Source organism: Tupaia chinensis, unplaced genomic scaffold, assembly GCF_000334495.1.
Source record: "Tupaia chinensis unplaced genomic scaffold, TupChi_1.0 Scaffold148234_1, whole genome shotgun sequence".
Taxonomy (NCBI): domain Eukaryota; kingdom Metazoa; phylum Chordata; class Mammalia; order Scandentia; family Tupaiidae; genus Tupaia; species Tupaia belangeri.
In genome coordinates this window covers 5,084,680-5,112,172 of record NW_006208084.1, presented here as the reverse complement: position 1 = coordinate 5,112,172, position 27,493 = coordinate 5,084,680, and the positions used below count along the sequence as shown (strand labels likewise).

Genomic DNA, 27,493 nt, shown 5'->3' with positions numbered 1-27,493 from the left:
AGAGGTTTTTTGCTATAGGGCGCATGTGCTCACCAGACAGACAGAGACAGAGAGACAGAAAGCGAGAAATCACCCCCCAGGGGGGATGGCCACATCACAATCCCTTCTCCATTCTCCTCTCAGGATCTTGGGCACACACGCACACGTGCCTGGCGTGAGTTTTAAGCCACCAGGTCCAGACACGAACCGCTGTCGACTATGTGGGAGTCCAGCAACATAGTCATTACACTAACTGCTGGTCCCCTGAGATGTCTGTATTTTGAAATACATATTGAGCATGCTTTTTATAGTCTGGGCTGTGTGAAAAAGAAAAGAAATAGTATAATAGTAAGATTCCTGGAAACTAGTTCACTATACTTTAAATCTTCAAATTTAGCATGAGGATTTTTCAGAATTTACTTTGAAAAGATGATATACAAGAGTCATTCATTAAAACTAGGGGTCATGAAATTTCATAGTTTCCTTCTCCTCTTCTCTGCGTTCTTCTCCCTTCTCCCTCCCTCCTCCAAAGAAAACATTCAACTTTGTACTTTAGGAAACCTTCCCTCCTTCTTCCCTGGGTACTCGGAGATACTAATGTAAGCTGAAAGACTTGTAGTGACTCAGCTCCCAAAACTGTCCGTTTCATTTTTTTCCTGCTTTCTTGCTGTCTCATTTAGAGATCTCTGGTGCCTGATTTTGAAGCTCATGTGTTCGGTGTGCATTATTGTATTTGAAATCCTTTGAAAGAGGACTAAATCAGGTTATACGGTTTGAGGGTCTTTAGTGTAATTAAACAGACCTTAAAATACCGTTATGTCTGATTTTGAGTGGCCTACTTACACCCTTGTTGCCAACAGAAAAAAATCCTAATCCATTCTGGTAGTCTAGCAGCCTCCTTGTGCGCTGCTTTCTGGCGGAGGAGCATAATGATGCTGCCATTTTTCCCATCATTACCTGATCCAGTGTGCTGGGTTGTGTGGGAGGGAGCTTGGGCGTTTGTTGGAGGAAGTCGCTCTGTAATGAGCAGCACAATGGAGGCTGGGTAATTAGAGCAGCTCGGAACCGTGAAACTGGCCTTTGTCAGTGATTTGCACGTTAGTAAGGCATTGCTATGGGGATGTTTACAGCAAGACAGTTCTACAGTAGACACTGAGGGCGTAAGTCACAAAAGAAGGGTCCAGAAGGAGAACTGCAGAGGAAAGAAAGTCCCTATTAAGATAATTAGCTCATAGAGGATATTCTACTGGACAATCATTTTTTGTGTGAAGCTCCAGCCTCTCCCCCTTTTGCTGCCTTTGCCCTAAAAAGTCTGTTTATTCTGTTACTGTTTTGGGTCAAGTTTCTACCCTTGGAAATTGTTCAGACATAGGGTAATTTTTTTATATATACAGTATATAGGTATACGCACACACATATAGATATATATGTTGGTCTTCAGAAGCTCATGGGAAATGTGTATTATGAAGAAACTGCATGGATTTCTAAGTTTTTTGCACCAAAGATAACTCGTACATAATTCCATTTTCCATGAATATTTTGAAGCCCCCTCACACAACACACACATATATGTGCACAATGGAACATTTCAAATGATAGAGAATGATTTGATGCTAGAGAAGGTTAATGGGCTTTCTGAACTGTGAATCAGCACATATGGAAATTTAAAACAGATTAGCTTGGATTGAAGTCACAGGGCAGTGTACTAGACAGGAGGATCAGCAAGAAGTTAGTCTTGTTAAATCCATTTCCCCAATTTAATTAGAGCATGGACATGATTCCTGAATAAATTAGATCAACCCAGGCACATTAAAAACATAATTTTTAAACTATAATGCACCAAAGATGTCTTCGGGTAATCTAAGCAGCAGCAGCCCACCAAGTCCGTATCAGTACTTTTGGTGGATCTCGTACTCCACAGTGTTGGCCAAGCACCTAGCTGTCCCCCGGTCCTGACATGATCATGTATCCACAGTGGCTCACCCTTTTCCCCTTCTCTTCTCAAGGAGTTCTATGTCTGCATAGTTACTCATTCAGATTTTCAGCCTCAGTGCTTGTTTCCCTTTTCTAAATTTTTTTTTTTTTTTTTTTTTTTTTGTGAGAGGGCAAGTGCACTTACCAGAGAGACAGAGAGAAAGTATTCCCCCAAAGTGCATGGTCGCACCACAATCCCTTCTCCGTTTCCCATCCTGGAGAGATTTAGGGCGTGCATACACATGCTCCAGCACACTTTTCCAGTCCCTGGGGCTGGAATTTGAACTACACAGTTGGCCACATAGAATCCAGCTCCCTTAACCCCATAGGGCCTGGCACCAGCCTTTTTGTTGTTGTTAATTTTGCCAGAGAGTATGTCCACTCATCCAAGAAAGAGAGGGAGAGAGGGAGAGAGGAAGGGAGGGAGGGGTAGTAAGAGAGAGAAAGGGAGACAGCACTTGCCATGGGGAATGGTCACATAGCAATCCTTTCCCTTCTCCCTCCCCTTGGGATTGCAGGTATGCATGCACGTGTGCCAGGCGAGTTTCTCAAGCTACCGGGTCCAGTACTCAAACCATGCAGTTGGCCATGCGGAATCCATCATCTCCAACTATCAGGCCATGGACTAGCCCCTCTTTTCTTTTCTAAAATAATAAAAAGCTTTGTTTTGCTGATGGTAAAAATGATCCCTGCTCATAGTAAAATGTACAGAAGTTGCAAAAAATACAGAGTGATAGTCACATTGATTCCTGACCACCATTAACACTCGGGTGACTCTCGTTGGGATATCTCTATCAGAAGTTCTTTACCTTCTTGGTTTAAAATGGGTCATGAACCCTCTTGAATTCTATTAAGTACAAATACACAATACCTCATAAAACTTGACGTATGATTTTTTGGGCTTCATAGTGAGCAAACTTACTGAAACCCATCTGAGGGCCCTTTGGAACCACACCGTTGAGCACATTGGATTTGTCACTCCCTCGGTGTCCTGGGCATCTTCACATTTCAATAAACATGAATCTGCATTGTCACATTCAGTGGATGCACTGTGTCTTTCTGGAGCTACAGAACCACTTGCCCATCGGACACTTGTGTAGTCTCCTGCTTTATACTCTGGCAAATGGAATGGCCATGAACATTCCTGTACACATACCTTTAATACAGAGGTGTTGATGTGTTTGTGTATTTCACATGTAATTGCCTAACTACCCTCCAGATATAACTAAGCCTGAAGAGCACTGGAATAAGACAGTATTTGAGGGACCAGCAGCTGGTGTAATGGTTACATCATTAGACTCCATGTAGTTGACCATGGTTCACATCCTGGACCTGGCAGCTTTAAACTCAGCGCCGGGTGCATATACATGCATGACCAAGATCCTGAGAGGAGAATGGAGGAGAAGGGATTGCAGCGTGGCCATCTCCCCGGGGGGTGATTTCTCATTTTCTGTCTGTGTGTCTCCAGTGAGCACACACACCCTATACGAAAATCTCTTTAAAAAAAAAAGCATAAGAAAGTCTTGTGTTTTTAATCAGACTACATACCTCAAAATAACAAAAACTAAAATATAATTGTTGAGCATTTTGTCTAGATACTCACACACCCCGCATGTTTTTCGAGCCTCTGGGTCTGGGATTCTAACTGTAGAATTGCCTATATGGGATCCATATGTGCTCCAGCTGCCTTAACTGCCATCTGGCTAGACCTGCTTTTGTTTTGTTTTGTCTTTTCTGTGTTATAGGGTGTGTGAGCGTACCAGACAGAGGAGGAGCACACTCTCCCCCCCAGAGATAGCCATATTGAAATCTCATTTCCATTTCCTCTTTTGGATTTTGGGCACGTATGCTCAGTGTTTTTCAATCCTGTGGGTTCAGGACTTGAACTGAGCTGTTGGTCATGTGGTATCCAGCTGCCTTAACCACCATGCCACTGGTTGACCTGAGATTTAATAGGTTTTTAAAAGCTTTCAAAAGTGGGAAAAAAGGAGCCAGCAGGTGGCATGGTGGTTGAGGTGCTGGACTCCAACATGGCTGACTGCATTTCGAGTCCCAGAACCGGCAACTTGCTTTCTCATGTTCTCTTTCTCTATCTCTAGTGAGCACATGTGTCCCATAGCAAACTGAAAAATAATAATAAATAAAATAATTCTGTTTTTAGAAAGGTGAAAAGATATCTGAATCTCAGTACATTTCCAATGGATCACATTTCTAGGGCTCTCTCAAAACAAATAAGGTAGATGTTTTGCATTTTAAAGAGAAAGGTCTAGAGGTGTGGTGTGACTGATTCAGGCTTCATACTTCTAAAACTGGAGGGCATGCTGTTTGGTTTGCTTTTTCTTTGCTTGCTTAGATGCTTCTTTTTATTTTCTGGGCATCTATGTACATGTGTGATAGTGTGACTGAACTCTTAGGAATAGAAAAACAGCCAGCATGATAGAGCGATAATAGAATGTTGCTCACTTCCTGTGGGCGAACCCTGGTTTCTGAGCTGCTGGCCCTCTAACACGTGCTGACCTGGGTTTCAGGTGCCATTACTGCAAGTCGTCGTGCCACGTGTCTTCTCTCCGCATTCCGTACGCCTGCAAGCTGCTCTTCCAGGAGCTGCAGTCCATGAACATCATCCCCAGGTTAAAACTGTCCAAGTATAATGAATAAGGATGGAGAAGATGATGATTTGAAGATGACAGCTGATACCGCCAATGCAATAGAAAGCAGAAGGGCTTCGAGATTACTCCCGTTCCTGGGAATAATTCCTTTGAGCATTCTCTGTTGAAAACCAAAACAGAAATTTGACAAAGAGGATTTTTATGTTCTGGAAGTCTGGCTAAACCACCTTGTCATGAGCCTCAGCCATGGGGAAGATGTGACAGTGTGGACTGTAATGCACTTCGACTCACAAATGGATGTGACTCACGGTTATGTGTGTGTTCTGTTGTCTGAAAATGTATTCGTTAAAAAGACCTGACATAAAAAGAATGCTTGGGTTCCGCTGCTCGTGACACCTTCAGGCTAACAGCTCACAATTCTGATGAAACTTGGAAATGTGAAGGATCCATCGGAATTGGTCAACTTGGCTGTTATCAAGGTGGCTGATCTGAGCGTGTAAGAAGAAAGAGGACCAATTGTCTGAGCTTTCTTATCTGGTGTTTGAGGTGGATTAGATTCTCCCAACAATTAAGTTTTGCCTTCACACACCCAAACGTTGTCATTTTCATCCTGGTGGGATGTAATAAATAAATTCCTACCTTAGCAAGCAAGAATGTTGTCTTTTCTTATGGACTCAGTTGCTACTATTTGAACTTTCATGATCATACCCTTCATTGATAATTAATTGAGTATAACTCTCTGGAGGTTTTGTCCATTTCTACCCCTTTCATTTCCTCCTGGATGTTAGTTCATTTTCTTTGTAATCTGTCAGCCTTTTTAAAATTTGTTCCTAACTGGTTTGCTCTGAAGAAAGATAAATATTTGTGTTTAGGATTGTTTACAAAATGAATCTGGGACCAGCAGATGGTGTGGGGGTTAAGGCAGCTGGATCCCACATGGCCACCTAGGTGCACGGTTCTAGTCCAGGGCCAAGTGGCTTGAAAATCATGCCAGGTGCGTGTGCATACCTGTCCAAAGTCCTGAGAAAAGCAAGGAGGAGAAGGGGATGAGGTATGACCATCTTTCCTGGGGGAGGGAGAGAATTTCTCACTTTCTCTCTCTTTCTGTCTATCTCCAATGAGTGCACATATCATAAAGCAATGTAAATAAATAAATAAGAGTCAGAAATGCTTTCAGTAATGGTCTGAGACTATATTCCTAGCATGTAACACTGAAAATGTTCCACCAGATGTTAGTAGATATTATTCTTCAACAAGAATCAAGCTCCATTGTCAAAATAGGGAAAAACTGGGTGTAATAACCAAGTTAAACTACCACAGGACTTTTTCAGAGCATTTAATGCTCCCACGCTAATGTGTACTAGAAGTCTCCAAAAGAAGGATGTTCCAAGGAGCCAAATAATCTCTTTATTTTTTTGAATTGTCAGAGAGCATAGGCCCTTGCCAGAGAGAAACAGAGAGGGAGAGAGCGAGCATGTGCACATCCCCAAATGGGGCATGGTCATTCCACAGTCCCTTCTCCTCCAGTTCACCCTGTCAGGGTTTTGGACACACGTACACATACATCACACCTGACATGTTTTTTAGGCCTCTGGGGCTGGAATTCTGTGGTCAGTCGACCATATGGGATCAGTTCCTTTCACCTATCAGGGCCAGCCCTCAACTTAGTACTGTTAATACCTATTAATATTCGGTAGAACACTGTCTTTATTCTTTTATTTACTTGGGGTTTTGTTGTTTTTGTTTTTGTTTTTAGGATTTTGCCATAGGATGTGTGTGCTTGTCAGAGAGACAGAGACAGAGAAGGAAAGTGAGAAATCACCCCCCAGGGGGAATGGTCATGCTGCAGTCTCTTCTCCACTTACTTCTCTGGATTTGGGGCTTGCATGCACATGTGCCCTCTGTGATTTTCAAGCCTCCAAGTCCAGGACTTGAACCATGATTGGTCATGTGGGAGTCCAGGGCCTTTACCACCATGCCATCTACTTTACTGGTGGGACTGTTTCAGTATAACAGACTTGGAATTTAGGCTTACAGGGCCAGCCATTTTTTACTTAAAAACTCGACCTCACTTCATTTTCTTCGCAATAAAAAGCTCTAACAGATGTCTAAGTCAGAGAGGCTTCATAGAGGCAGGTGCGCAGGTCCCTTTACTTCAGGGCCTCAGCAGGTATTACAAAGGCAAGCAAGTTTGAATTCCTAGATCTGGGGCTGTGCAGGTTGCTCTTTTGGTCTAGTTCTGTGGTTCTCAAAAATGGATGGCGCCTAAAGATTACTGTCCTGGCTTGAACTCGCAATCAAGTATGCTGTGTTTTGTAAGCTGTTTCAGAAGTTTTGGTTTTTTGTTGTTTTGTTTTGTTTTGAGAGTTTTTCTTGCTATAAGGTGTGTGCGATCGCCAGACAGAGAGAGACAGACAGAAAGTGAGAAATCACCCACCAGGGGGGATGGCCACGCCATAATCCCTTCTCCTCCATTCTCTTCTTGGGATCTTGGGCACACACACACGCCCAGCGTGAGTTTTAAGCCACCGGGTCTGGGACGCAAGCTGTGGTCGACTACATGGGAGTCCAGCGACATAGCCATTACACTAACTGCTGGTCCCTGTTCCAGCAGTTTCATAGGGGGTTTGGCTGTCTCACATTGTGTGGCAACTCCATATACCAACTCGGTTGAAGATGCACTTGCCTGTGTTCATTGCAGTGAACACTCGGCCTGTTTGGGAAGAGGTAGAGTGTGGGCAGGCTACAGGCAGGAGGATGTCATCATTTATTATTCAGTGTCTGCCACACGTGAGGGTCTTAAGGCTAAAAAGAGCAGGGTGTGGCTCTTGCCTGAAGGGGTATGTAATTCAGGGGAGGAGGTGGGACCTGCCGGCTGCTCACAGCCTGGGCCTGTGGCCAGTGCTAAAGATTAGCCGCATCAGTGCTGAGGGAGCACCCAGGGCACAGTGATGAACTCTGTTCTGGAGATTTGGAAACACTCCATGAGGGAAACGAAGTTGCTAAGTGCCTCTGGCACTACCATTAACAAGGGCTTCAGGACCGGACTTCTTCACTTACAGGGCTTTCTTAGGAAAAACTCCAGGCCATCTTGATCATTCGAAAGAGAATTACCTATCCAACCTCCTAGGAAATTCAAAGTGCTCAAGGTCACAAGGTCTAGAAAGTATAGGTTCTAAAAGAAGACATTTACGGAGAAAAGTGGCAGGTTGTTATTTCAAAAACTAGCAGATACGTTTGAGTAGCATTTGACTGTGAAAAATACTTTTAATAAGGCCAGAATTATTAAGTTAGTCTTACTACAGTTTTGTTTTATTTCTAAGTGCTTAAAAAAAAAAAAAAAAAAAAAAACTACCATAGATTTTCATTTCCAATAATGATAAAAGTCACTTGATTTTTTTAGAGTTTTGCCATAGGGTGTGTGTACTCACTAGACAGAGACAGAGAGAAACAGAGAGGGGAAGTGAGAAATCACCCTCCACCCCCCAAGGGGTTGGCCATGCTACAATCCCTTCTCCGTTCTCCTCTGGGGATTTTGGGCACACACGCACATGTGACTGGTGTGATTTTCAAGCCGCCAGAACCAGGACTCAAATCACACTCGGCCATACACTTTACCCACTCCACCTGCTGGCCCTGATAGAATCACTTTTTCCAGATCACCCTCAAAGCACTTTTTTCCTCAAGGATTGTGCTGCGTTGAAAATAGCACAAGGATTAAAAGCGTCAAAACCATCAGGAGGCTGCAAATCGATGTGCTTTTGGCAGGATCAAAGAGCAGGGGAGGCAGAACTGTGGGCTCAGAGGTTCTAAGACACCATGCCTAGAGAGAGCAGGATCCCAAGGTGGCTCACTTCCACCATTTTTCCCTGTGATCATCGGCGTGGACTGCCGTAAGTGAATACTATGGACCAGGGGACTTAAACAACAAATTTATTTCTCATAGTTTTGGAGGGTCGAGGTCTAAGATGAAGGTGTTGACAGGTGGTGTCTGCTGAGGGCGCTCTCCCTGGCTGCTCATGGCCACCTTCTCAGAACTACATCCTCTCTTGGCCCTTCCCTGGTGTGTACGCAGGGGGTGAGAGTAAGCCTGAATATCTCTTCTTAAGGACACCAGACCTACTAGATTAGAGTCCCACTTACAGGACCTCACTTAATTGAATTGCCTCCTTAAAGGCCCTATCTCCAAATAGGTCACGCTGGGGATGAGGGCTTCCACATAGAAATTTTGAGGGAACATAATTCAGTCCATTTTACCCCTTAAGTCGTTTGCCAATACCTAACAGCAAGGGCTGAAATGTTGGCAGTATCTATTAAAGCTGAACGCAGGGCCAGATGGTCGTGTGATATAACAAGGCAGTCGCCCATGGTAGGCTTCCCAGTTCAGGTCCAGAGACCGCCTTGAGTACACCAGGCACACATGTACCAATGATCCTGGCTGGGGAAGTCGGGGGTGGGTTGTGGCATTGGGGCCCTGTCAAGGGTGCTGTATTTCTGCTTCTCTTTTTTTGTTACTCATGGAATAAATAAAGATTATTAAAACAAACACACAAAACTGAACATACCCAACAATTGCTAGGGGTATGCCCAGTAGAAATGTGTATGCATGTGTTATAAGTAGGTATGTACAAAAATGTTTCTGGCAGCATTATTTGTAATAGCCTCAAGCAGTAAATAATGCTTGTTTTTTGTTTTGTTTTGTTTTTTGCTATAGGGCGTGTGCACTCACCAGACAGACAGAGAGAGACAGAGAGACAGAAAGCGAGAAATCACCCCCCAGGGGGGATGGTCACGCCGCAATCCCTTCTCCTCCATTCTCCTCTCGGGATCTTGGGCATGCACGCACACGCGCCCGGCGTGAGTTTTAAACCACTGGGTCCGGGACATGAACCGCGGTCAACTACATGGGAGTCCAGCGACATAGCCATTACGCTAACTGCTGGTTTCCAATGCTTGTTCATTAACAATAGAAGAAATTGTGATATGCTCATATGGTGGAATACTATAAAGCAATGACAATTATGGCTACATATAGTATCATAGATAATCTCACCAATAAAATGTTGGGGAAGAAGGTTAAGCACAAAAGAAAACATGCTATATTGGTTCCTTTTAAGTTCAAAAATAGCCTAAATTGCTCTATGCTATAAGAGGCTACGATGCCAGTTCCCTATGCAGTCTGGGTGGCTGATGACCCGCCACCAGGGGTTCTAAGGTACTGGAAATGTTATTTTTGCTTGAATGTTAATTACATGGATATGTTCATTTTATTAAAATTACTAAATTATATACACAGGATTTTTCAATTTTCTGAAGTTATTATTTAGTAAATGTTTTTTAAAAATTTTAAAAGCCTACCAGATGACTAAGTTGTTAAGAATAGGGACTTGGGCTGGCCCCGTAACACAGCAGTTAAGTGCCACGCATTGGGAGCTGAATCCCACATAACCGACAGTGGCTCAAATCCCAGCCCCAGTGACTCGAAAAACACCAAAGATTGTGTGCATGTATGCCCAGATTCCTGATGGGATGGAGAGGGAGAGGGTGCTGTCTCTGTCTCTACCTGGCAAGCTCATGCACCCTCTAGAAATTATTAAAAAAAAAAAAAAAAAAAAAGAATAAACACTCTGACCGTGTGTTTCAGTCTCTTCACTATCACTCCAGATATAACATGTTGCTTTTTGTTCTTTGAGTTTTTCAATCTTCCAAATAGGGAAAATAGTACCAACTCCTAGGGCTACTTTTTTTTTTAACATTTATTTATTTTTCATAATTTTCAAGCCACCTAGTCCAGGACTTGAATCGCAGTAGGCCATGTAGGAATCCAGCACTTTAACCTCCAGATCACCTGCTGGCCCCTATTTAGGGCTACTTTTAAGATTAAAGGAGAGACCAGCAGTTAGCGTAATGGCTATGTCACTGGACTCCCATGTAGTCTACCGTGGTTTGAGTCCCGGACCCAGTGACTTAAACTCATGCCAGGCACATGTGCGTGCGTGCCCAAGAGCTCAAGAAGAGAATGGAGGAGAAGGGATTGCAGCGTGGGTAATTTCCGACTTTCTCTCTCTGTCTCTGTCTGGTGAGCGCACGCGCCCTATAGCAAAAACCTCTCCGGAAAAAAAAAAAAAAAACCTCTCCAAAAAAAGAAAAAGACAGAGACATGTATGTGGAACACAGACCCACTATCTAAAAAAGTAAAAGATTAACTGAGATAATACATCCGAAGAGCTTAGCATGGGGCCTGGCACAGAAGAGATGTCCATAAACTTTGTTACTGTTCTCTTTGAACGTCACATGCACCTTACTAACACTTCCAGGACTAGCCTTGTCCTGAGCAACTTCGTCAGTCAATGGTTAGGAAAAGCAAACTCCAAGCTGCCTTTAGAAGAGGGAATTTGGAAACTATTGGGTTGTCAGGAAAATCATGACTCATTTTTGCATAGAAACACAGAAAAATATGTCATGAGTTTCCCAATAACCTAATTGAACCAAGTGCAGAAACTGGGATTTTGCAAAAGCAATGCGGGAGCGTTCCCCTGTTGAACTGTGATGGGGAGGAAGGAAAGTGTGGAATTAGCGAACGCACTTCCCTGGAACAACCATTTGCCACCAACATCAAAGTGAGGCCTGAAGCTGGCGCGGAGTCCCGGAATAGTTTCATGAAGCCTACAGAACCAGGTCTCAAAACACTTCCAGGTGGCAAGAGTCAAGAAAAGGACTTTAAAAAAAAAAGAAGTCCTTGATGGGTGCTACATAATGGGGTAGTTTTCAGCTGCTTCAGAGCATTTTTGGCCAACACCTTTATTTGCAGTAATGAGTCACATGAGAGAGAATACATTAGGGCTGGTGGCTGGGCCCCTCCATTCCGGGCCGTCTGAGTAATAGAGAAGCTGGTTTCTGAGAGACCTGTAAATAATTCCGCCGTGAAACGGATGGTCAGAAAAGTGACTATAAAAGTAGCACCTCTTCACCAGACGTATTTACTCCATATGTGTCTTGAAAACAGTTTATTTTATTTGTTGCCCAAAAGTTGGATTTTTACTACATCAGCCCACAGGGCCAGGGTTAGTGGGACAATAAAGTCAAGTTTTAAAGAGCAGTTTTAAATCGCTTAAGAAAACAAAACAAAAAAGTGGCAGCAGTCTAGAATTATATACGTTTTGTTACCAATGCTAAGCTACCAGTTTGGGTGTGGGACTCAGGCTCCAGAAACAATTGAGAAAGGTCCTTGGGCAAATCAAGTTCATGATCAGGATGTCCTGGCAGAACGTTTCAGAACCTGAAATTCCCATTTTTACTCACAAGTCCAACATTTCACACCACAGTCCAAGGAGTCAAAGTGGCTTTCAAGCCCAGCTAATAGCTTTTATTCCATGCATAATAAATTTTAAGTCTGGTTAACTCCCAATCATCCGCGATACTTGTGGCAAGAGGCAGTGTGACTACATTAAAACAGATGATGGATTCAAAATCCTTTGTTCAGGATGCCAGGATCCAGTTTACATTCACATTATTATTATTATTATAACTCTAGTGGTGGTTTGGAGAATTTGCTGTACTTCAGTTGGGGACTCCTACAAACACTGCATTTGAAGAAACTGGAACAATAAATAATACCCTTAATGGCCAATTAACGATGACAGGTCTTTGGGAGGGCGGGGTAGCCTGACTCAGCTGGCATGCTTCTAGGTACTCCGTGTGGTTCTGGGATCAGCAACAGCAATACCTGGAAACTTGTTTAGCAATGCAAACTTCCGGGCCCCTCCCCAAACCTCAGAAACTGTGGTAGCAGCTCAGCAATCTGTGTTAACAAACCCTCTAGGTGGTTCCACTGCAACCCCAAATTTGAGGCCCACTCTTGTAAGAACTTTGAACCCCAGCTTCTCTTGGAGTTGGCCTTTGGATTTTTAAGGGTGCCAGAGTAGCCTTCCCTGGGAACTCTCTTTCCTCTCTTGCTTGCTGCAGAGGACTTCCCCTCAAGCTGTAGACTGTATCAACCCACACCTCCCACAGGGCTCCCACCCTTTTTTACATCTCCAGCTAGTGCTTGGGAACCATTTTCCCAGCCTGCCCCAGCCAGTGGAGACCCTGTGCAGAGGACGTGGGCTGTGCAGAGGCCATGGGCATGAAAGGCCAGATTTGTATAGAAGCTCTCCTCGGCAAGCTAGGAAGCAGCTTCTCCTTGGCACTGGCGGGTTCTTGATGGCAGCCTCAAGATTCCCACTTTCTCCCTGTGCTGCTTCCTTTCCACTCCCTGCTGGAGTATCTCACTGACGGTTCCACTCTGCTGCCCAAGTTCTCAGAGAGATGCATCAGTCTCCTCTCTGAAGGCTGGGTCCTTTGGGAGCTTCCTGGGACTCAAAGGAGTAGCTTGCTGCAGAGGCTTTTCAAAACACTTCCCAGGTGGCTGAGCCTGCAAGAGTCAGGGACCCCAGAGTGACTTGCCTTAGAGCTGCTATTCTGAAATGCATTGGCAATGTGGTTACCGACCAAGGGAGGGAACCAGGGCACCCTGTGTTTTCTTGTGTTCTGTGCATGTGAAGAGAGCAGAGACCCAGGTTCTTCCACTGCTAAGCCGAGTCTCGATTTTCTCATCTGCTCAGTAGGGTGCACCCTCCCCACCTGCCTCATCCACTTCACACAGGCTTGCGCAGGAGTGAGAAGAGTGCCTAGTGCACAGATTGGATCCATGAGTTAGTTCAGGTGAGGCACTTAGAACAGCACCTGCCCATGCAGAACGTTCAGTGCAGGTTAGCTTCGCCCGCTCTTCATGTGTGCAAACATTAAGCTAGACTTGAGCTGGTAACTCTGTTGCAGGGGGCTGTCCTGTGCACTGTGGGATAATTAGCAGGACCCCTGACTGCCTGACCTCTACTTGCAAGTCAGTGACGGTCAGCGTCTCCAGACATTGCCAAATGTCCTGAGGGGCAAGGTCAACCCCCAGTTTAGAACCACCGAACAAGGCAGTGTATGTGAAAATGGTTTAAATTACAAAGCAATAGAGAACAATTTCCAGTTTGTAGTCATGTGGATTTGGCCTTCGGAAACTGACAGCCTGTTTTCTGTTTCTGGGTCTATACAAACCACACGTTCACACGAACTCAGCGCCCTTGATTTTCTTCTGTGTCGCAGTTGTAATGACATCAGGTGGAACTGATGTCAGTCATATGTTGGTCTTGAAACTTTGAGTTTCATTCCTGGTGTGCAACATACTTCTACATATCTGATGGTAATGTTACAGACATCAAATTAGATCGGTTATAATCTCTATTTTTATTCATATTTGCCGACAGCCTGATGTTGTTCTAGATCTAGCCTATTTTTTGCTTTTGTCAAAGACATATGCATTTACCAGTCAGCCCTCAGCTTTGCATCTGCTCGCCTGCCATGTGGCAGCCTACCCCACAGCTGAACACTCTGTCTTCCCCTCGAATGCCTTGGAGTAAATGGGGTCACCGGCCTAGGGAGAGCCCTCTCCCCTGAGCCAGCTAAAATATTGCTTGCATTCTAAGATGTCAGCTACGGTGCCGGGTCCCCAGGAAAGCGATCTCAGCATCAGCAACTACCTTCATGAGTTAATGGAAAATCTCCTTCCTCGGTACCCTGGATTTTGCATGTCCCAAGCAGGCCTACAATCTGTCAAAACCTGAAATATATATATAAATGTTGGTCCAGAAAGTGAAATTGGAAGCTGATAATGATTTGTTACCTGGTCTGCCTGCAGGGAGAGTTCTTCTAATGACTTGATTCAGTGTCACATGTTACAAAAATCTAGCAGTAAATATTTGTAAAGATTATGAGACAGGCACAGTTCTGATAGTACAGATGTTGTAGGACCTTTTTTTCAGTGAAGTCAGGGACGGCAATTACACATACATGTGCTTCCATTCTATGTCTGGATCCCTTGGACAGCTCCTTAATTATTCATGGCAGTCAACTATACTAACCCCAAATTTGGCCCCAGACTCTTGAAAAACCAAGCTTGCACAGCCCGTAACCCATCAGCTGAGAGGCAGGAGCATACCATAATCAAGAGCAAGGACTCTGCAGCCAGACAGCCTGCCTTCAAATCCTGGCCCCATAACCTACGAGTCTCTGCACAGAGTTTCCCAAAAGCTCATGAAAAATGCATGTTATGGAAACTGCATGGGTTCATCTGGTGGCATGGTGGTTAAAGCATCTGGAACTCACATGGCTGACTGCACAGTTCAAGTCCTGGATCCAGCAACTTGAAAAACACACAAGTGCGTGTGTGGGCATACACAAAATCCCAAGAGGAGAATGGAGGAGAAGGGATTGCAGTGTGGCCATCCCTCCAAGGTGGTACTTACTCATGTTGCTTCTCTCTGTGTTTCTCTCTGGCCAGCACACCCACCCTATGGCAATTAAAAACAAACACACGAAAAAGAAAACAGAAGAAACTATGCATAATGATCAAACATTTTTGCATTGAAATAAACTTGCACTTTAATTTTGTTTTCCATAAACTTTTGAAGTCTTCCTGTACGATCCTAGGTAAAATGTTTTTCCTCAGTTTCCCTATTTATAGAAATGAGGTAATAATAGTACCTATTTATAGGGCTAAGTTTTTAAGTTTAATTTTTCCATGAGCGAAACAGAGCAAAAGAGAAAGAGACAAGCACTTGCAACAGGATCTTACAGTGTGACCTTTCCCCCAGCTGTCCCTAGCCATCCAGGATCATGGACAAACACACTTACCTGGACACAGGTCAACCAGGGATCCAACTGTGAGCTTCTATATGGCTTCCAGGATTTTAAAGCAGTGCATTACACTATGCCACCTTAACTGGGCTTCACAGGCTAATCGAATCAATTTGTGTGTCATATAATAAATGCTCAGGAAATATCAACTATCATTATGATCATTGGCAATGACTTCTTTATGAAACCTATTTGCCATCCCTCTATAATAGCATTTCTTCTCGTTTAAATTGTTCGATTCAGTTACGTCAACTTGTTACTAAGTGATGCTGATAGGACTAGGGTTTGATCCCAATTGGAGGAGTAAGTTTAAATGTTTCTTAAATGTGTGCCTTTGGTTATTAGGAGACTAGGTCAAAGATGTGATTGAGCGAAAATAAAGCCATCTCCACTCTCAGAAAACAAACAGCTTAAAGTTATTTAACTAATGCTGGGGCAGTCTTCACGTGTGAAAGAGATTTAGGACGTGCGTGTAATATCATTGGTCTTTCCATCCTGCATCCCCACTGCTTCATGTTACCAAGTTTTTAATATGTATGTGTGTGCGCGCACACACGTGTGTGTGCATTGAACTCAGCATTAATGTCCCTCACGTAAGTATCTGATGACCTGCATAAGAAAGAATTTGTGTATGAAGGCATCTTTGGCTTGTGTGCAAAGGAAAAAGTCTCCCCTGGAAAAACGCAGGCCCTACACATTTAGCAGACCCTCGTGTCCGCAGAAACAGTCATCGGCAATTAGGCGACGGCGGAAGATCAGAGGCAGGAGCTCACACATGAAACGGGGCAGCCTGCGAAGATCGCCGCCTTCTATCTCTGAGTTATGGGCGGCCGAGGTTGCCTCCCCCTGGGCCCAATCTGCGCTGAGCTTTTCCTGCTGTGGATGGGGGCCCTGGAGACTGTTCCGCACCCCAGTTTTCATGCAGCTTACTGATCCCTTTTTCACATGAATGAAAAACGCCTTTGATTTTGAATGCTCACGTCTGGTTTGTGTAACACTTAACTGATGTGCCAGGAGCATTCTGTACCGTAAAGGGGGTCTTGCACTGGGTTATTAAAGTCAGCCCTTCTGTGAAGATCACTTTGCTCACTTAAAGGATAACTGCCCTGCCTTTCTAAATGGTGCTCATCTCGTTAAGCCTAGATGAGGGAAGAGAGGAGCAAGAGAGGAGCAAGCAGACCAGCAGTGGGAACCCAGCCAGAACCTATCGATGAGTTGAGTCCAGCCGCAGAGAAATATTATTATCTGCGGATCGATTGACCTGGAACCTCTAAGCCTTTTGGCCTGGTTCTTCTCTGGGAACCTCTGTTCATGTCATTAATTCCAGTTAGAAGCATGGTAAGCTAGTAGAGACCGGAACCAGTACATCCACTTGGCTTATTCAAGTGACAGAATGGGTTGTGTCATCATGGAGTTTCCACCTCTGGAGAGACCCCAGAAGAAGATGAACCACGTATGCATTCATATTCTTATTTCTTCTAAGTAGAGGGTCCTCCGCTAGGTCCTGGGACTGCAGTAATGAGTTCAGTGATATTCCTGCCCTCAGGGTGCTCAGAAATGGTAGGGGAGACAGTAAAGCTACAAGAGAGAGGGACCGCCACTACATCTGCGACTTTAGCAAATTCAACTCCATGTTCATCATTAGAAAAGAAAAGGAATGGGGAGCTGGCAGGTGGCGTGGTAGAGGCACCGGACTCCCACATGGCTGACTGCAGTTCAAGACCTGGGGGCTTGCTTTCTCCCTTTCCCTTTCCCTCTCTCTCTCTGTCTCTCTCTGGTCAAATTAAAAAATAAATAATGATGACAAATAAAATTAAATAATTTTAAAAGAAAAGAAAATAAATGGTTACTATGGTTTGAATGCCCCCCCCCCACAAATTCATGTTTTGGAATTTGGTCGCGTTTTAAAGGTATTAGGGGAGACTAATCTGATTATGGTGTTGAAAGGTGGGGTCTTTGGGAAGTGATTAGGCATCCAGGTGGGTCCCTCACAGTTTAGTCTTGGGGAGTTATAAGGAGAGGGAATGAGACAGACCCACGGACTCCTGCTCTCTCACGTTGTGACACCCTGCATGGTTTTAGGACCCCACCAACAAGAAGACCCTGATTAGATGTGGCCCCTTGACTTTGGACTTTCAAAACCATGAGCTTGGACCAGCCCGTGGCATGGAGTTTAAAGTGCCTGGAACGCACATGGTCAACCACATGGTTCAACTACTAGATCTGGTGGCTCAAGAGACCTGTCGGACACATGTATATGCATGCCCAAAATCCTGAAAGGAAGGAGTTATGGAGGAGAAGGCATTGTGTGTGACCATTGCCCATGAAGGGATGCTTTCTTACTTTCTCTCTCTGTCTCTCTCCAGTGAGCACATGCACCCTCTGGCAAAACTGAAGAAGAAGAAAAAAAAATATATATATATATACACACACACACACATATATATGAATATATATTTATATAATATAAAATATATATATTTTTTTAGCCTATATATATATAGAGAGAGAGGCTAAAACTCTTTTTATAATTACCCAGTTTCATGTATTTCCTATTATTGGGAACAGTGGGCTACAACAGTAGTTTCCTGAGGTTTGTTTTGTTTTGTTAGGTTTTTGCCATAAGGCATGTGCACTCACTGGAGAGAGAGACAGTGAGAGGGAAAGTGAGAAATCAGCCCCTAGGGGGATGACCACATTGTAATCCCTTCTCCATTCTCCTCCTGGGATTCTAGGCATACACGTACACATGCCCGCTGTGAAACTCTGGCTGCCAGATTGGGGGCTCAAACTGCAGTTGGCTGTGTGGGAGTTCAGTGCCTCAACCACCACACCACCTCCTGGCCCCAACAGCAGTATTTAAACAAGCAAGTCTACTAGCAAGTCTAGACAGAGTGCAGTGTAATCTGTCTCCTCATACCTCTCTCATGAGCATCTCAGCTCTCATGTGAGCCTCAAGTTAAGGCTTATAGGCATTTAACTCTTCTTTTGTATTATATACCCTAAATTTAAGGCACTGTTTATTGAGTGCTCCACCAAAGAAATTGCCAACTCTTCCAATGCTAAGCAGTTTAAATTGTCTCCAAAGGTGATTTTGAAATTATGGAGTTTTCATGTTTTTTTTTTCCATTTTTTTTTTAAGTTTTTAAATTGTATTTCTTGAGCAAGAAAGGCACTCTTGACAGGGTCTCATCATGCCAGGATCCCCTTCTCCCAGCCGTTAGCTAGGCAGGATTGTGGATGTGTGTACCTAGCATGTTTCTGGTGAGCTCAGGATCCAAACCCATGGTCAGCCATATGGCTTCCAACATTGCAGACCAGAACACCACTTGTCTGCACCAAAGCAGATGAGTCTGAAGTTTTTACTTCAAATGCTGACCATAGAAACAGTGAGGCTAGGGGCCAGGAATGGCATAATGGTCACTGACTCCCACGTAATTGACTGTGGTTCAAGTCCTGGACCCAGCAGCTTAAAACTCAAGCCAGGGGACCGGCACGTAGTGTGGTGGTTAAAGCAACTGCACTCTCACATAGCTGACCATGGTTCAAATCCTGAACCTGGCAGCTTGCTTTCTTACTTTCTCTCTCTGTCTCTCACTGGTCAACTTCAATAAAATAAAATAAAATAAAATAAGATCCCCAGAGGAGAATGACAGTACCTTTATGTAAGTTATCCCTTCACCTAGTCCTACTCACTGGCATTATTGTCCCATTTTATTCCCTTCCAACCTGATGTGATCGGGGCAGGGTGTCTTTATACAAAATTCTCCATATTTTCAAGACCTACAAAATCAATTTGGAGTTGAGACCAGCAGTTGACGTCATGGCTGTGTCGCTGGACTCCCATGTAGTTGACCACTTTTTGAGTCCCAGACCCAGTGGCTTAAACTCATGCCGGATGCATGTGCGTGCGTGCCCAAGATCCTGAGAGGAGAATGGAGAAGGGATTGTGGCATGGCCATCCCCCCTTGGCGGGGGCGGTGATTTCTCACTTTCTTTCTCTTTGTCTCTGTCTTTCTGGTGAGTGCATATGCCCTATAGCAAAAACCTCTCCAAAAAAAAAATCAATTTTGAGTTAAGAGCGTGTTGTATGCTGCCTACAAGTAAAACTCTATAACTGATGATACATTAATAACTCTCATTATGGATAATCTAGAATGTACATTCATAATCCCATTTTATTCACACCACAGTCCTGCGAGGTAAATATTATTCATAAGATGAAATGATTTGCCCAGTGTTACCCACCTATTTAGCATTCTATCCAGATTTGGATCCAGGTCTACCTTACTGCCTTTTCTTTTAGATCAGAAAGCTCTGAAATGTTCTGCAGGCTTCTTCCCTAAAGATATCCAAGGACCAAGACACAGTATGCCACCCATGCTCTCAAAACTGTCCAGGGAACCAGCAGTTAGCGTAATGGCTATGTCACTGGACTCCCATGTAGTCGACCGCAGTTTGAGTCCTGGACCCAGTGGCTTAAAACTCATGCCGGGCGCATGTGTGTGCATGCCCAAGATCCCGAGAGGAGAATGGAGGAGAGGGGATTGTGGCATGGCCATCCCCCCGGGGGATGATTTCTTGCTTTCTGTCTCTCAGTCTCTCTTTGTCTGTCTGACGAGCGCACGCACCCTATGGCAAAAACCTCTCCAAAATAAAAAAAAGCTGTCCAGGTAGTCTTAAAATACTATTACAGTGATGCCAAGGGTTTCGATCAGAAGCAGCCTGTACATAATGTTGAATCGTCCCTACATTTTATAGCAGGGCTAGGAGGGCAAATAGTCCTACTTATGTGTGTGTTTGAATTCTCTCCTAGATACTATCAAGTCATCAGAAAAGTCATGATGTATTTTTGCATAGAAAAACATGGCATGGGGAACCAGCAGTTAGCATAATGGCTATGTCACTGGACTCCCACATAGTCGACTGCAGTTCGCGTCCCGGACCCAGTGGCTTAAAACTCACACCGGGCGCGTGTGCATGCGTGCCCAAGATCCCAAGAGGAGAATGGAGGAGAAGGGATTGCGGTGTGACCATCCCCTCTGGGGGGTGATTTCTCGCTTTCTGTCTCTCTGTCTCTGTCTGTCTTCCTGGCGAGCGCACGCGCCCTGTAACGAAAACCTCTCCAAAAAAAGAAAAAAGAAAAAGAAAAACATGGCATGACTTTTCTGATTACCCAGTAAGGGATTTCCTTAACCCTTTCACTTGCAGCTTCTTCTTCTTCTTTTTTTTGAGAGGTTTTTGCTATAGGGCGCATGCATTCGCCAGAAAGACAGGGAGAGACAGAGAGATAGGAAGCAAGAAATCACCCCCCAGAGGGGATGGTCACACCGCAATCCCTTCTCCTCCATTCTCCTCTTGGGATCTTGGGCACGCATGCACACGCGCCCGGTGTGAGTTTTAAGCCACTGGGTCCGGGACACAAATCGCAGTCGGCTACATGGGAGTTCAGCAACATAGCCATTATGCCAACTGCTGGTCCCCAGGAGCAGCTTCTAATGAGAAATTTTGTTTGGTTCTTGGACCCAAGTCGGAAGGCTTCTCACCACTGAGGTCACCACCTGGATATTATGGCCAAAGACCACCAAAGAGATACCATCTGTTAGAAATTTATACCTATATGGGACCAGCAGATGGCGTAATGGCTACATTGCTGGACTCCCATGTAGTCGACCATGGTTCGAGTCCCAGATCTGGTAGCTTAAACTTCTGCCAGGCATGTGTGCGTGCTTGCTCAAGATCCCAAGAGGAGAATGGAGGAGAAGGGATTGTGGCATGGCCATCCCCCCGGGGGGTGATTTCTCATTTTCTGTCTCTCTTTCTGGCAAGTGCACACACCCTATAGGAAAATCCTCTCCAAAAAAAAAAAAAAATTATGGCATGTGTAGGTAGATACATTTATACATAGGAGGAGTCCCTTAGTTTATGAAAACAGCAGAGTCCTGAGACAGGCATGTGGTGAGCCAGCGATTCATTCGCACAGCTCGCGGCCATTTAGAAAGAGCAATTATAGAAACGCAGGAAAAGAAACTTAGATCGCCGAAAATCCGACACCAACACATGGCAATCATTAGGTGCAATCCACACAGTGGAGCACTGTGCATCTTTACACGAAAGTCAGAGAACTGGAGTCCTACCTGGCAATGCTGAGGGCTAAGTTTTACCCTTAGGAGAAAAAAGAAAGTTCCAAACTACAATGTCTCAGTTCTCACTGTTGCAGTGGGAGGAGCAAGAACCAGAACTCTGAGTAAGTGGAAGGTGGTACCTTGGCTAGAACTCTAGAATCGAAAAGGCTCATTAGGAAAACACGTAAGTAAATCTGGATATAGCAGCTTTGGCTAATAATAAAGTATCAGTGTTGATTCCATTCCTTTAGTGTCGTCTAACAGGTTTATCTGTCCTCCGTCTTCCGAAGGTATAAAGGCTTGATTAGCTTCAACTTTGATTTCTATGACAAGGCTAATTCGTAGGTGGTCCTTCAATAGGAGCACATACTTTGTCTTTTTCGGGGGGTTGGCAGCAGTCATTCATGCACAATACCCAGCTTCATTCATTTAATGGCAGTGGCAGCTGGTAATATCCGACCACTTCTCCTTTGTTTATTAAGCAGGGTCACAGGCTTGCTATAGAATGTTCAAGCCTGATCTAGGATCCAAACCCTGCGCCTTCCCCAGCATCACGCCGTGTGTCCTACTGCCTGCACCACCATGGCTCAGCTTGTTTTGTAACTTTAAACTGTTCTACAATAAAAATATTTTTAAAAATTACACGGACCCAACTGGTGGTGTGGTGACTAGGGGCACAATCCCACGTGGCTGACTTTGTGGTTCAAGTTCTGGACCCAGCAGCCTGAAAAATGTGATAGGCCCATGTGCGTGTGTGCCCAAAATCCTGAGAGGAGGATGGGAAGAAGAGCTTGCAGCATGGCCGTCCCTCTCTGCGGGGTGATTTCTCACTTTCCCTTTCTCTCCAGCAAGTGCGTACACCCTATAGCAAAAACTAAAAAAAAAAAAAAATACAGAAAGTGAGAATTCCTTAGAATAACAATTATGATATAAACTGAAAATAATTGTGTATAGCAGTAAAATAAAAATGAAACTGTATTGAATACTTAATTTTAAAGAATAATAAGTGAGAAGAATGACAATGAAATACAATATAACCATTAGGTTTTGGATTTTTTTCCTTTTTTTTTTTTTTTTTTTTGCCACAGGGTGCTGTGCTCACTGGAGACAGAGAAAGCAAGAAATCATCCCCCAGGGGAATGGCCATGCCACAATCCCTTCTCTTTTATTCTCATCTCAAGATTTTGGGCACACACACACACGGGCCCAGAGTGTTTTTCAAGCTGCCTGGTCCTGGATTCGAACCACTGAGTTGGCCGTGTGGGATCCAAGGCCAGCACCACCTGCTGGCTCAGATGATTAAAATTTTTAAATATGACCGTATCATGTGATGGTGTTGCTGATGGTGTGGTCACGTTGTAACTCTCATACGTTACTGATGAGAGAGTAAAGTGGTACCACCTCTTCCGAAAGCTGCTTGACAGGTTCTTATAAAGTTATGACCCAACAGTTTCACTTCCAGATGTTTATCCAAGTTTACAGTCACACTTGTACGTGAACATTTCTGCTACTTTTACTCAGGGTAGCCCCAAACTCATAACCATTTAATGGATAAGTGACTAAATAAATATTTATACATTATAATAGGACTTGGAATTAAAAAGGGACAAACCTACTGATATATGCAACAAATTAGCTTACTGTCAAAAACATTACACTGAGTGAAAGAAACCAGACAGGAAAGAGTACAGATGATATGATTCAATTTTTATAAACCCTGGAAAAGACATATCTAATCTAGAGTGGCAAAAATCACATCAACAATTGCTTGGCAGGACCGTGGAAACTGACTGAAGAAGTTTCGTGAAAATATTCCATTTTTATTGTGGTGGTGGTCATACAGATATATATGTTTCTCAACACTCGTCCATCTGTAAACTGAGCTTCTTTTAAGTAGCTAGTCATTTGAATTTATTGATAGCAACAGATACAGTTGGTATTAGCAGGGGGGTTTTTTATAAACTTTTTTTGGTTTTTGCCATAGGGCATATGTTCTTGCCAGAGAGAGATAGAGAGGCAAAATGAGAAATCACCCTCCAAGGGGATGGCTATGCCACAATCCATTCTCCTCCCAGAATTTGGCCATGCCCCCACTCCTTTAATTTTTAAGTCACCAGGTTGAGGACTCAAACCATAGCAGTTGGCCTTATGGGAGGCCAGTCCCTTAACCACCACGCCACCTGCTGGCCACAGTAATAGTTTTTAAATTGTGTTTTATATTATACTATATATTTTTGCTCCTTTAAAAAAATTTTTATTATGTGAATTTTGTTTTCTGAATTTCATTCTGCGCATGGATTTTTCTGATGATTTAGATATTTTTAGCTTATTGTAATTTCAGTGGTTTAATTTTAAATAATTAATCTCTTTTTTTTTCCAAAGAGCAATTATTGACTGTCGACGATGTCAATACAGAGTTAGTACGTGTTCACCTCCTTTGACCCTCTTATTGCCAGTCTCTCCCTGTATCATCACCTCCTTTCAGTTCACCATGTGACGTAATGCCTTGCAGTTCTTCTAGTACTCTCCTTTATACCTTTAGATATCCTTTATGGTTTACCTATCTATATAAACTTTATACCCTTAAGTGCCATGTGACAACTATTAGTTAACTGCCAATCTAAATATCCTTTGAACTTTGGTTGTAAAAGATAGACTAATCTGTGTAGTTAAACTTCTTTATGCCTTCTCTCTCTGAAACTCCAGGTACTTAGAACATTATTTCTAAGTTGTCATGTTTCACAATATTTACATAATTTACCATTGTTTACAAAATTTATAATTCCTAATGAAGTAAATATGGTCCTACACTTAAAAAACAAGTTCGATTCTCACCCCCAGCCTTCCCCACCTCAACCCTTAGTTTCTCTATTCATCCTGTAGTTGTCTAGCACTGCCTCCAGTTTTCTGTTTTTAAATAAGGACTTGCGGGCACTACGTTTTCCGCATGCTCAAATATGTTTGCTTTTTGCTCTTATATTTGAGAGAAAAAGTGGCTGGGCATGAATGTGTTATTTAAGGACTTTGTAGATGTTGCTCAACTTTTCTGTAATGAAGCTCAAGGTGAGCCTTAACGCTTTCCTATTTGATGAAAACACGAAAATCTTTTTTCTTTCTTTCTTTTTTTTTAATTTACTGGAGAGAGACAAAAAGAGAGTGAAAGTGAGAAAGCATCCCCAGAGGAGATGGCCAGACCGCAGTCCCTTCTCCACCATCCTCGAGAGTTGGGGCATGTAGACACACAGGTGTTTCTCAGGCCGCTGGGTCCAGGACCGGAGCCACTCTATCAGCCCTGTGGGACCCAGCTAGTCTGTGCAAAATAGTCTTCGTCTTTGATACCCGGTAGGTTTTATCATTTCAGTATTGACTTTTCTGTATCAAATATTCCTGAGGTATGAGGGCACTACCAAGCTATAGTTTGGAGGTTTTTTTTTTTTTTTTGAAGGAAGTTTCTCAAATTATATTTTTGAAGATTTCGTGGCTGCTCCATTTGTTTGCTGTTATTCAGGGATGTCAATTTTATATAAGTTAAGCCTCTTTCGTCTATTAATCTGTCACTTTCTCCAAACATATAGTAATAATGAACAAAATGTACTAAACGGAAATTAAGCAAACACAGCCAGGCTCAAAACAAACGAAACACCTCCACCCACCGGCAAACAGGACAGCAACGCGAGGTGAGACAGTCGCAGGAACAAGCAAGCCAGGCTCGGCTGCCCGCGGCACCCAAGAGTCTGTCCTCTGTAGGGTAGCTGGGCCTAAAAGTGACCCTGTGTGGCCAGGATTGTCCCCAGAAGCCAGAGGCCACACCGGGGCCCCTCGACCTGTGAACATCATCGCCAGCTGCTGCCTGCAGAGAGGCTTTCATGAAGGCTGTGGTCCTCAGTAGCAAAGAGCACAGAACAGTTGATGGCTGGACATGAAATCGGACGACCCACTGACATATTTGCCCTCTGTTTGGTGTCACCATGGGCATGAACCTTGCCTTGCCAAATCAGCCCTGGTTCAGGATGGAGAGGACTGGACGGAACTCAGGCTGGCTGGTAGGAGAGTGGACAGAGAGGGAGAAGAGGAGGGTAGGAAACAGACTCTTCTCAAAACGAGTCTTCAGATAAAATTCCAAGCTTCGTAAAAAATCTTAATGTTAAGAAAGACAGAGGGAGGGCCAGCAGGTAGTGTAGTGGTTAAGGGCACTGAACTCCCACATGACCGATGGTGGTTCAAGTCCCGAACATAGCAGCTTGCTTTCTCACTTTCTCTCTCCTTCAGTCCCTCTCTGGTTGGGTTAAAAATAAATAAATGGATAAATAGATAAAGTTAAATAAAATAATTCTTGTTTAAAAAGAGAGCTAGGTGAAAGAGAAATGTGCAGAACCAGAAGCAATGCATAGTCCTCTCTCTTCTGCGGCCATCGCTGGAGCAGCCACAGCCAACATGACGTTCAATCCCTTTGTGACTTCTGATGGAAGCAAGAACCTAAAAGACATTTCAGTGCACCTCCCCACATCTGCAGGAAGATTGTCTTCCCCTCTGTCCAAAGAGCTGAGGCAGAAGTACAGTGTTTGATCTATGTCCATCCAAAAGGACGATGGAGTTCAGGTTATGCAAGGACACTATGAAGGTCAGCGCATTGGCAACACCGTCCAAGTTTACAGGAAGAACTCTGCCATCTCCACTGAGCGGGTGCAGTGGGAAAAGGCTGATGGCACAGCGGTCCGTGTGGGCGTCCCCTGGCAAGGCGGTTATCACCAGACTAAAACTGGACAAAGACCGCAAAGAGATCTTGAACAGAAAGACACGTCTCACCAAGTAGGAAAGGAAAGGGGTAAATATAAGGAAGAGGCGATTGAGAAGATGCAGGAGTGAAATAATCTTATGTACAACTTTCATTAAAAACTGCTAAAATTGGGAACCAGCAGTTAGCGTCATGGCTATGTCGCTGGACTCCCACGTAGTCGACCGCGGTTCGTGTCCCGGACCCGGTGGCTTAAAACTCACGCTGGGCGCGTGTGCGTGCGTGCCCAAGATCCCGAGAGGACAATGGAGGAGAAGGGATTGCGGCGTGACCATCCCCCCGGGGGGTGATTTCTCGCTTTCTGTCTCTATGTCTCTGTCTGTCTGTCTGGCGAGTGCACGCGCCCTACAGTGAAAATCTCTCTCAAAAAAAAAAAAAAACTGCTAAAATTAAAAAAAATTAAAAAGAAAGAAAGAGAGGGACCAGCAGATGGTGTAATTGCTATGTAGCTGGACTCTTGTGTAGCCGACCACGGTTCAAGGCCCAGACCTGGTGACTTAAACTCACAAACGGGGCATGTGTGCGTGCGTGCGTGCCCAAGATCCTGAGAGGAGAAGGGATTGTGGCGTGGCCATCCCCCCTGGGGCATGATTTCTCACTTTCTATTTCTCTTTGTTTTTCTGGTGAGAGTGTATGTGCCCTATAGCAAAACCCTCTAAAAAAAAAAAAAAAAAAAGAATAAAAAAGAAGAAAGGAAGAAGGGGCCAGTGTATGGTGGTTAAGGTGCTGGACTCCCACATGGTGAATTGTGGTTCGAGTCCTGGACTTGGAGGCTTGCTTTCTCATTTTCCTTCTCTGTCTCTCTCTGGTGATTAAAACAACAACAACAATAATAAATTAAACAAAGTAAATCATTCTTTTAAAAAGGAAGAATGAAAGAGAAGACTTAAAAACTGGAATAGGGATTTACTCCAGATAAAATTAAAAAACAAAACATATTCATCCATAAATAACATCCATAGACAACTATCAACATAAAATAGAAACAAAGAAATAATGTTAAATGTATATGCATGTGAAAAAATGTCATTAGAGAAGAAGATTCCTCATGGCTCCTGGTAACTAGTCATTGCAGGGGACAGGAAAAATGAAGATTTTCTACCGATAATTCAGCCTCCAGCAAGCAAAGTTAGCGTGCGATCACAACAGAACGGCAAAGAAATTCCTGATCACCTCTTTCTGCTTGCTCCTGAACACTCTGATTGAACTTTAAGAATTCGAAAGAAACACACCATGCATCAGATGAGAAGAAATCACCGCAGGACCACAAGAAATATGGGAAAGCAAGA

The 27,493-nt window shown here is 43.9% G+C and overlaps 1 protein-coding gene and 1 pseudogene across 2 annotated transcripts in view; both read left to right on the top strand.

The window, feature by feature from the left end:
• Positions 1–5,208, top strand: part of POLR3B (RNA polymerase III subunit B) — a 134,932-nt gene extending 129,724 nt beyond the window's left edge. For both annotated transcript variants that reach the window (XM_006170360.3, XM_006170361.3), the window contains exon 29: positions 4,482–5,208. In XM_006170360.3, coding sequence (XP_006170422.1) covers positions 4,482–4,611 — 130 coding nt within the window. In that variant the 3' untranslated portion in view covers positions 4,612–5,208. The remainder of the gene's footprint in view (positions 1–4,481) is intronic.
• A 20,635-nt stretch (positions 5,209–25,843) lies between these two features.
• LOC102501861 (60S ribosomal protein L26 pseudogene) lies at positions 25,844–26,323 on the top strand (annotated as a pseudogene).
• The last annotated feature ends 1,170 nt before the right edge of the window (positions 26,324–27,493 follow it).